This window comes from Trichosurus vulpecula, chromosome X (genome assembly GCF_011100635.1).
Source record: "Trichosurus vulpecula isolate mTriVul1 chromosome X, mTriVul1.pri, whole genome shotgun sequence".
In the NCBI taxonomy this organism is placed as follows: domain Eukaryota; kingdom Metazoa; phylum Chordata; class Mammalia; order Diprotodontia; family Phalangeridae; genus Trichosurus; species Trichosurus vulpecula.
Window position 1 is genome coordinate 51,256,304 of NC_050582.1, and position 10,892 is coordinate 51,267,195.

The 10,892-nt window shown below is 40.3% G+C and overlaps 1 protein-coding gene across 1 annotated transcript; it reads left to right on the forward strand.

Moving 5' to 3' along the window:
- The first annotated feature begins 4,904 nt into the window (after nucleotides 1–4,904).
- Nucleotides 4,905–6,853, forward strand: LOC118832771 (ATP-dependent RNA helicase DDX18-like). Its single transcript, XM_036740115.1, is given in 2 exon segments — nucleotides 4,905–6,005; nucleotides 6,008–6,853. Coding segments are annotated over 2 exon segments (1,926 nt in total). The 5' UTR covers nucleotides 4,905–4,918; the 3' UTR covers nucleotides 6,847–6,853.
- Nucleotides 6,854–10,892: the final 4,039 nt, after the last annotated feature.

Sequence of the window (10,892 nt, forward strand, 5' to 3'; positions counted from 1 at the left end):
TGGTGGACCCATATCCTGGCAAGTTTGGGCTCACCCTGTAGGCCTGTCAGGGTTGCAGTCAAGCTTATTCTGCCAGTTTGGATCCAGGAGGGACCAAAGGACAAACATGCCTGACAGTGCCTGTAACAGAGTTCGTCATCTCCAAGACAAGTGAGAAAGTTTGCTCTTTTACTCTCTAAATATCCTTCAGCTCTTGGTCCTAATGCAGCTCAGAGGAACCAGGTTGGCCTAGAGTGTACCAACTAGCAGAGGAAAGGCCACACTGAGGCTAATCATCTTTGGAGAGATCAGGTGGGTTTCTTGCACTAGAAATACATTCCAACTACAGGGTACCAGGAATATCCTCCCCATACTCAACAAAATTCCCAGTTTTCAAGCCTACACCATAGAGTATAATGTTTTAGGTCAAGCAATGTGGACTTAGGTGACAACCAATTTCTATAATCTTAGGGAGATATAGCCACGGAGACTTCCTGGAAGTTCCATGTGCAGAGGATACAACACCACGAATTCTGAGTAGCCGAAGCCCCACCGAGATTAGAAGTGGTGAGAAGCCAAACTGGGCTTTGTTCTTTTTATTCTATTAAAAATCTGTGATTCTCACCCATATGAACCATTCCATATATCATGATATTCTGTTGCCATCAGTAGCTCTGAACTTTTATTACATGAACTACCTCACTTCTAACATGACAGCTTTTTTGTAGTCCATATTTCCCAGAAAGCTTCTCTTCATATAAGTTTGGCCCTACGATCTTTCCTCATAGCCTTTTCATCATTCGTGTTCTCCCTGGAATTGCCTCATCTCCCTTACAGTACTCCGTCTTTGTGAGAGTCCACAGCCATCCTTCTATCAATTCATTTCACTCATCTTGGATATTTCCCAGTTAAACATTGATGTAGTGATGATTGGTCAATTCCCCTTCTTTAATCTTTAAAACCCTCCACTCAAATACTAGTGAAACCCAACGAACCATAGGCTCCAAATCCTGTTCTGCTAAACTTATAAGCCCTTGTAAAGCTTTCATTATATTGCTGCTTTTAACTTTGGGTGAAAGATTGGGTTTTTCTCACAATACTCTTTGGTTCTCCTTTCTCCCCACCCTTTTATTAACAAAGTGTTCATGTTCTAGTTCTGTTGGGGTGATTATACTGTTTGTTCATGGTTTTGGACTCTGTTACTTAAATTCCCTTAGAGTTTGCTCCCCATAATCCTTTGATTCCTAGGGCACTTCTGTTAGACACACTATTCCTTCTGGTTCCTTCATCTTTTTCTTTACAAATGTGAATTTGTTGCAGAAATTAGTTTTATACAGAAATCAGTTCATTTTACTGCTTCACAACATATTTTCCTTTGGATGAACTCAAAAAGATCAGGCTGAGAGTGTCATATTTCTTTACTTTTCATACTTCATATTGCACCAAATTTAGTTTAGTTGTCTTGTATTTTCAGGTACTTGTTTTTCAAAATCTGAATTATAGGTCATTATGTTTTAGAGAACCACTTGTTTCAGAGAATCTTAGAGCACTTTTGTTCAGAAATTTAGTTGCCATTTGATTCAGGATTACTTGAGTTCAAATCCAGCCTGGGGTATCTACTAGCTGTGTGACCCTGAACAAGTCACTTGACCTCTATCTGCCATAATTTCCTCATATATAAAATGGGAATCATAATTAATAGCATCTACCTCCAAGGATGATTGTGAGGATTAAGTGAGATAATATTTATAAAACAATTAGCACAGTTTGGGGTACATAGTAGGTACTCAGATGCTTCCTTCTTCCCTTCCTCCATTTCTTCCTACCTTCCTTTCTTCCTTCTTTCCTTCCTCCTTCCCTTCTTTCCTTCCTTCCTTCCTTCTTCCCTTCCTTCCTTCCTTCTTTCCTTCCTTCCTTTCTTCTTTCCTTCCTCCTTCCCTTCTATCCTTCCTTCCTTCTTTCCTTCCTTCCTTCTTTCCTTCCTTCCTTCCTACCTTCCTTTCTTCCTACCTTCCTTCCTTCCTTCTTTCCTTCCTCCTTCCCTTCGTTCCTCCCTCCCTTCCTTCCTTCCTGCCTTCCTTTCTTCCTATCGTCCTTCCTTCTTTCCTTCCTCCTTCCCTTCTTTCCTTCCTTCCTCCCTCCCTTCCTTCCTTCCTACCTTCCTTCCTTTCTTCCTACCTTCCTTCCTTTCCTTCCTCCTTCCATTCTTTCCTTCCTTCCTTTTTTCCTTCCTACCTTCCTTTCTTCCTACCTTCCTCCTTCCTTTTTTCCTTCCTTCCTTCCTTTCTTCCTACCTTCCTTCTTTCCTTCCTCCTTCCCTTCTTTCCTTCCTTCCTCCCTCCCTTTCTTCCTTCTTTCCTTCCTTCCTACCTTCCTTCCTTCTTTTCTTCCTCCTTCCCTTCTTTCCTTCATTCCTTCCTTCATTATTTTGGCTGACAAAATGGTTTGTTTCAAATTTCCACAATTCAATTTAAGTTCAGTTTGTATTACAAAATCTTGTTTGGGTTTGGTTCAAACTCATTTGAAAAATCAGCTTATTTACATAATTCTTGCAGGACAGTTTCCTTCAGATATTGTGAAAGCATTTTGGCTTCAAGTGTGAAATTTCAGTTTGTTTCATAGTTCAGGGTGTTTCAGAATTCAATTTGGTAAAGTTGTATTTTCAGATATCCTGGGTTTACAAGTAGAAAGGATTTTGCACACGGTTCATAGAGCAATGTGATACAGAAATCCACTTGCGGATGTTTTCACACATTACCTGCTAGCTTAGGTAGTTCAAAGGTTCATATTTCTACTACTGATTCTGAAGTCAGTTTTCTACAGACATGAGTTTATTTCAACTCCCAGACTGGTCAATTTCCTTCTTCTGTTCTCCAACAGTTTGCCTTGGAGAAGCCCAGTTTCCTTTGGTTTCCAGTTTAGATTGGTTATTTATTCCATTTTGTTTTGTTCCCTGATGTTCCCAAGTTTCTTTGGCTAAGAGCCTTAACAGTTCCGGTTAGTTGAGCAAACAAATTGTTTTAGATTCTCATAGAGGACATTATTCCACAAGTTCATAGATAAATTTGCTCCAGGAGTAAGTTTGGTTTATAGATTCAAAGATTTGTTCAGTTTGGGGCTAAGTTTCCTCCAGCATTCATTTCCCTGCTTCACAGGAATGTTTTCTTTCCATAAATACAAATGACTTGGGAACAAGATGTCATGTTTCAGACTGTTTCAAAGTTCCTATTGGTTGAGAAGTCACTTTGGTTCCTTTTGTTCACAGGTACTTTTGTATAAAGGGTTGGTTTCCTTTAAGCCTGGTTGTAGAGTTGCGTAAGTTGAAGAGGTAGTTCATGGAGAACTTGGATTTGGATGATAATATGCAGGCTGCTACACGTAATCCATGGTTCTCAAGTCAGCAGGCTCAAAGGTTCATAGTTTGGTCGCATTTACAACAGTGCAAGGCAGATTGGTTCAGGAGATAATCTAGTTTCATAGTTGAGTTTGATTTAGTTTGTTTGCTCTAGACATCACTTTGTTCCCTTGTTTCAGAGGGCAGCTTCCCTAACGTTCTCAAAACAGTTTGTCCAAGAGCGTCCTGTTTCACTGTGTTCCAAAGTTTCAGTAATTTAATTGAAGTCTCTGGGTTAGAGGGCAGGATTTTGAGCAGATAGATTGTTTCAAGATTCACTTCGTTTTCTCAAGTTCCCTTTCAATTTGGTTTGCTCATCACATTGATTCTCATGGCAGCTCATTTTGAGGCTGATAGTTCAATTTGGTCTAGGAGTCAATCTGTTTTTAGTGATTCACAGGCAGATTTTCATTAGAAATGAGTTTTATCCAAGTAATTATTTCTTTCATTGCTTCTCAGTAAAGTCCAACTTTCAGCTTGATGAACTCAACATAGCTGAGTTGAGGATGGCACATTTCAGCTTGGTTCATAGTTTGGGCTGATTCACTTGTATTCCCAAATACCTCTGGTTCAAAGACTAGTTTCCAGTTTTTTCACTGTATACACTGCTGGTTCACAGAGTAGATTGTTGTTCCACAAGTTCTGTAGTTTGCATCAAACAAATGTTTCTTATTTCATTTCAGTTGAAAACTTGAGGTTCTATAAGAATTCAGATTGATTCAATTTTGTTCCCACTTTTCTTTAGCTAAGAGTTTGGTTTCCAAACCAGTTTGGTAGAGCAGAAAATTTCTTTCAGAAGCTCGCGTGGTGCTTTGTTTAAGAAGTGAAGAAGAAGGTGATGAAGTTTGGATCACCCATGACTTTGGTTCACAAGGAAAGACATCTGAGAGGTCCACAGTTCAGTTTGGTTCCCAAGGTAGTTTGGATTCCAGAATCAGAGGCAGATTTGATTTCTAAGTCAGCATTATCTCCAAATTGCTTTATTTCTCTGTTTCTCAGAACAGTTTCCTTTGGAAGTACTAAAAACAGCCGGGCTTACAGGTCCAAATTCAGCTTGATTAATACTTGGGGTTGATGCAGAATTCAGTCTTATTCAATTGGGTTCCAAGATAATTCAGGCTTGGTTTACAAGTCATTTTTGGTTAAGCAATAAGGTTATTACAAAGGTTCCCAAAGCACAAGGTCAGATGTTCATTGAACATTCCTTCAGAATTTATTAATTTCAGAAGGCAGCTGAGCTTCTAAGTTCAAAGTTTCATTTGTGTCCTGGCTTCATAGGTGGCCTGAAGGTGTAACATATTGGTCTGTTTCACTATTCAAGTTTATTCAAAACACCATTTTGCTGAAATGTGTTCAATGACGCCTTTTAGTAATTTTTTTATGAATTAGTTTGGATGGATATACAGGTAGTTTGTAGGGCATCTGGATTCAGAAAATGGCCTGCAGTTTGCTTCAGAAATTACTGGGTTCAGAAGAAAGAAGAGTCTGTGGAACAGGTGACAGGAAAAAGACAGAGAGGGACCGCGGAGAAGAACAGCCCGCAAAATGTCGCACCTTCCGATGAAGTTGCTGCGCAAGAAGATCGAGAAGTGCAATGAGAAGCTGCGTCAGAGGAACCAGTGGCTGAAGCAGAAAGAGGCCTTGAGGGCCAATATACCAGAAGCCCAAGATGAGCATGTATCAGAAGAAACAGTAGAAGAAATAAAAATGGAAAAATCTACCAAGAAATCTACAGTATTAGCAGCCAGTGAAGAATCAACTGCACAGCTCCCCAATTCTGAATTAAAAAAGAAAAAGAAGAAGAAGAAAAGGAAGATAACAGCTGATGCAGGACCTGAAAACAAAAAAGCAAAAACTGAAGACCAAGAGGAATCTGATGATGAAAGTGAGAAAGATCCCAAAATAAAAGAAAATACTGTGGAGGATCAGAATGAGGATGCTGAAATGCCCAGCCTCCCTCTTGGACTAACAGGGTCCTTTGAGGATACTTCATTCACTTCACTTAGTAATATCGTCAATGAAAACACTCTTAAAGCAATAGCAGAAATGGGCTTTACTAACATGACTGAGATTCAGCATAAAAGTATCAGACCACTTCTATAAGGCAGGGATATTCTAGCAGCTGCAAAAAGGGGCAGTGGCAAAACCCTAGCATTCCTCATCCCTTCAATAGAACTCATTGTCAAGTTAAACTTCATGCCTAGAAATGGAACAGGAGTCCTTATCCTCTCACCTACTCGGGAGCTGGCTATGCAGACCTTTGGTGTTCTTAAGGAACTAATGTCTCACCACGTGCATACTTACGGTTTGATCATGGGAGGCAGTAACAGATCTGCAGAGGCACAGAAACTTGCAAATGGGATCAACATTATTGTGGCAACACCTGGCCGACTTCTGGACCATATGCAGAACACCCCAGGATTTATGTTTAAAAACCTGCAGTGTCTTGTTATCAATGAGGCTGACCAAATTCTTGAAGTTGGGTTTGAGGAAGAGATGAAACATATCATCAAACTTCTGCCAAAACGCAGACAAACAATGCTCTTTTCTGCCACACAAACTCATAAGGTAGAAGATCCGGCAAAGATTTCCCTTAAGAAGGAACCATTGTATGTTGGTGTTGATGATGATAAAGATACTGCACAGTGGATGGTCTTGAACAGGAATATGTTGTTTGTCCATCTGAAAAAAGGTTCCTTCTACTCTTTACGTTCCTCAAGAAGAACTGGAAGAAGAAGCTGATGGTATTTTTTTCTTCATGTATGTCAGTGAAATACCACTATGAGCTTCTGAACTACATTGATTTACCTGTCATGGCCATTCATGGCAAACAGAAGCAAAATAAGCAGACAACTACCTTCTTTCAGTTCTGCAACACAGATTCTGGAATTTTGCTGTGTACAGATGTGGCTGCCAGAGGGCTAGATATCCCAGAAGTAGATTGGATTGTCCAGTATGACCCCCCGGTTGATCCAAAGGAATATATTCATCGTGTAGGTAGAACAGCCAGAGGCATAAACAGAAGAGGTCATGCTCTGCTTATTTTACGACCAGAAGAGTTGGGTTTTCTCCATCACCTGAAGCAAGCCAAGGTACCATTAAGTGAATTTGAATTTTCCTGGTCAAAAATTTCTGACATTCAGTCTCAGTTGGAAAAACTAATTGAGAAGAACTACTTCCTTCATAAATCAGCCCAGGAGGCATATAAATCCTACGTCCGAGCCTATGATTCCCATTCTCTGAAGCAAATCTACAATGTTAACAGCTTGAATTTACCTCAAGTTGCTTTATCATTTGGTTTCAAAGTACCTCCATTTGTTGACCTAAATCTGAACAGCAACCAGGGGAAGAGGTTGGAAAAAAGAGGTGGTGGCGGTGGTTTTGGCTACCAGAAGCCCAAGAATGTCCACAAGTCCAAAATCTTCAAGCACATTAGCAAGAAGAAATCTGATGGCAGGCAGTTCTCTCACTGAGGCAGTAACTTTTCTAATCTTCAGTAATTTTGACCTCAGATAAAGACTTGTCTTCGTTGCACTAACCATGGAATATTTACAGTCTTCAGGATTTGGATTATCTAATTTACCACATTTAAGTGCAGTGGCTTCAACTAGTTTTTCTTAATAAAAGTGAGATGAAGCTAAGTTTATCTTGGCTTCTAAAAGGCAAAAAAAAAAGAAATTACTGGGTTCACAAGCCAGGTGAGCTAAAAGATCCACAAATCAATTTGATTCACAGGTTCCCAGTCCTTGCACAAATGGCCATTTATTGCTTGAATTTGACCCAAGGATTGGTCAGTTTGGTTTACAGGTTAAAAAAGGAGTTTGGTTCCAAGGTGAAACATAGAAGCATAGAAGGCAGAAGTGAAGAAGGACTATGGCTAACAGAGGTGCAAACAATTATGGGGGGTTACTGACTGACCCTTGTCTTTTCTGCCACCATTGGTCATTGCTATCTATCACATAATGAGGGTCAGCCCCTGGCCTCTGGAAGTGTCTTCACCTCCTGTGGGGCTCCAGGAGAGCTGCCTGATAGGGAAGTCATTCCTGCTTCAGCTGGCTGTGTACAGTCAGACCACTTACTTGTTAGGGCAAAGAGAAAAATAATATAAGGCTAGAAAAAAGAGACAATGTGCAATAGTGTATGGTGTCTAGGGAGCTGACTTTGGAGCCAGGAAGTCGTAGGTTTTGAGAGAGACTGATAAACAGTTCTTGGTAAGCAGCGACTCTCCTTTTCCCTCAGCCAGTTGGCTGAAGGAGGTCACCTGGGGCTCTGTCTGCATTTCTTCACTCCCCATTAGCTCATCAATATATTGAAGAGGAAGTGCTAGGATTGAAGCCATCAGAAGGAGAGTGAGGGTGCTTCTGACCTCATCCTCTCTCTCTTGTGTCTTGTAGCACCTATATTCTCTACCTCCCAGCTAACCATTAAAATAGATGTTTGTTTGGTCTCCTTCTCTTGTTGTTTTGTCTCTGCTCAAAAGCCCACTGACTCCTTGAGGATGCTGCAACCTTGGTAAGCAGTTAGTTGACTTTTGAAGAGAGTCAGAACCTCTATGTGGAGTCAGACCCCAAAAGCCCTATGACTACTTCAGTCAAAGAAGATCTTGGGCTGAAAGGGGAAGGAAGCAGGATGCGAATGTGATCCCATCCATTTCAGTTGCCTACTGCCAGGTACAAGATGCCTCAGTCAAAGAGATCATCATACTACCACACACACAGCCCAGCTTTAATTTTCCAGCTGCATCATGAAGGCTGCTTGTCTGCCTACAACTATTGCTCAGTGCCCTTTGCGTATACAGGATAGAGGACTCGGCATCCTTGTCCTCTCTCTGTCCCCCATGGCACCTAGTATTAACTGATCACAATTTGATATATACTGGATTTAGTATGTCTGCACACATCTTTCTCATTGCACTCTTCTGCTAACCCTTGGTTGCTGTGATGAACATCAGGCCACTACCATCCCCTAAGGGAAAGAAGGAAATATTTTAAGAAGCAATAAGAGAAAGCACAGGGCTGAAAATTTAGTAGTCTGGTGCTGTGTTAGCAACACTAACTCCCATCTTTTTCTCTTCCTCCATTACACTCTGATGACCCTGAAGTCAGAGATCAGGTCCTCTCCTTCTGTATTCCCATTGGGCTGGGCACCCAGAAGCAGTTCCTTATTGACTCAATTTTGTTGGCACTGCATATATCCCTATCGATCGTATAAGTAGGCCTCGTCATTGCCATCAGTGCTATCCAAAAGGTTTTCTTAAGTATCCAATTGCATATGGATCACTAAGTGCCAAACAAAGGAAACTGAATCTCCAAAAGTTTAAACTATTACTTGAATTTATTCCCCCTTCACAAGTAGCCCTTTTTCAAATAAATGTGATGTGATGGCTTTACTAAAGCAATTACCAGACTTACTCACTTGTATGATGCCACATTTCCTGATATGTGAGCCCTTGGCCCCCTCCAGTTTCTAAGAGTCAATTGTGGATGACTTCTTTCCTAGCTGCTTTCTCTGTGAAATGACTCGCTGTTGTCAGTGATAGGATTCCTGAACATTTGAAGTCTTTATAATAGCCCTCCAAGTGATGGGAACTGTATTTAATCTGGCTCTGTTCCCAACTCTTTACCTGTTCTTAGCAAGCCTTCACAAGATTTCCTTTCAAGAGGATTGCTGCTGAGACTGAGGGCTGGCAATCAGATGTGATGACCTCTCCGGATCCCCGAGAATCTCAAAATTCTATTATTTCTAATATTCCATGCATTCATCAAATATTGACTAAGTGTTATTGTGTGTAAGTCTCTGATCCTGGTTCTGTGAAGAAGACAAATACAACATATAATTCTAGACCTCATAAAGTTTCCATTCTCATTTTCCAGGGAAGGAATGAGCGTTTTATTTTCTTACCATTAATAGTGCTGTTTCCAATCTATCACCCTTCCAAGTAGTCTTGTAGTTTCGGTCTAAAGACAATCAGTGGTAAGAAACTAAAACAGCAGCTCATTTTACATATACATATACATATACATATATGTATGTATATATGTGTGTATACATACATGTGTATATCTGTGTATGTACATGTATATGTATGTATATATTGTGTATATATGTATATATTGTGTATATGTGCATATATGTGTATGTATATATGTATGTATATGTGTGTATGTATGTGTATATATATATCAATATATCTATATCCATATGCATATCCATATCCATATCTATATATGGTGAGGAGATCCTAGCACAAGTCCTAACTCTGTTACTTAGTACCAATACAATCTTGGTCAAGTCATTTTCCCTCAAGTAACCTCAGTTTCCTCACCTGCACAAATAAAAAGCTTAACTTATCCTGTGTTGTTAGCAGGACACCTATGCCACAACATGTTGAAGTAATTGACCTCTAAGATCCCTTCCGACTCCGAATTTCTGGGATTCTGAATTGCTTTGTGTGTCAATCTGGTCTTCACAACTAGACAGTATGATATATGTGATAGACCATATCTTGGCTTACACTTATATTCTCCCAGCACATAGCAAAAGTTCAGTAAGTGCTTGCTTGATTGATCAATCACTCTCCCCTCTTATCTTCCCATGCCACTCCCCAGAGAACTACAGGGGGGTTTGGTTGCTGCATACTACTCACCAAAAACTCAGAAAAATGCCTGTCAATCCCTTTCCTTCTAACCAAAAACCTCTGTAATTCTATTTGTTTTCCCGTTAACAACTCAATGTCATATGATTCAAGATAGTGTTGACAAACAGCAACAACAAAAAAATGCACTTTCAACTGTATCCCACCATTTTCTGGAGCCAAGAAGGGTTTATTTTCTTTGGCAACATCGGGCTCCTAAGCCAAGTCAGTGACTTGTGCTTCAGAAAACAAATCACTGCTGCTACATTCATCTAAGGCCAAAAAAGAAAGGGGTAGAAGGACAGAGTCGCTTGCAAGCCCATTTATCTTGACAACTACACTCCCATGGTCCATCTAGGCTTCCCCTTGCCTCCTCCCCCCAGGAAAAGTTCCCTACATGAAAATCTCCAGATCAGGAGAATAGGGGAATGAGAGCTTCTAATTCTCCCATCCAGAAGAGAAGTCAGGACCACTTTGGAGCAAAGGGCAGTGGGAGAAGACAAGAGCAGCAGCAAACCTCAGGCCAACTATTTCTACCATCCCCCTTTCTGTAATGCTAAAAATTACAATGGTATCTGTTGCCAGAAACTCACGCCTAAGAAGTTAAGCCCAAGCCAATCATTGGGCAGGAGCAACCTTCCTCCAGGAAAGTGAAGCTCATCTCTTACTTAGATCAGGGATTCTTAAACTGGGATCTATGAATATTTGAAACATTTTAATAACTGTATTTCAACATAATTGGTTTCCTTTGTAATCCTACATATTTTCTTTTATGAATTTAAAAACATTCTTTTAATTAAAGGGCCCATAGGCTTTCCCAGGTTGTTCAAAAGAGGTTCATAATACCCAAAAGGTTAAGAAGCCCGTTGCTTAGATAAAAAGGCT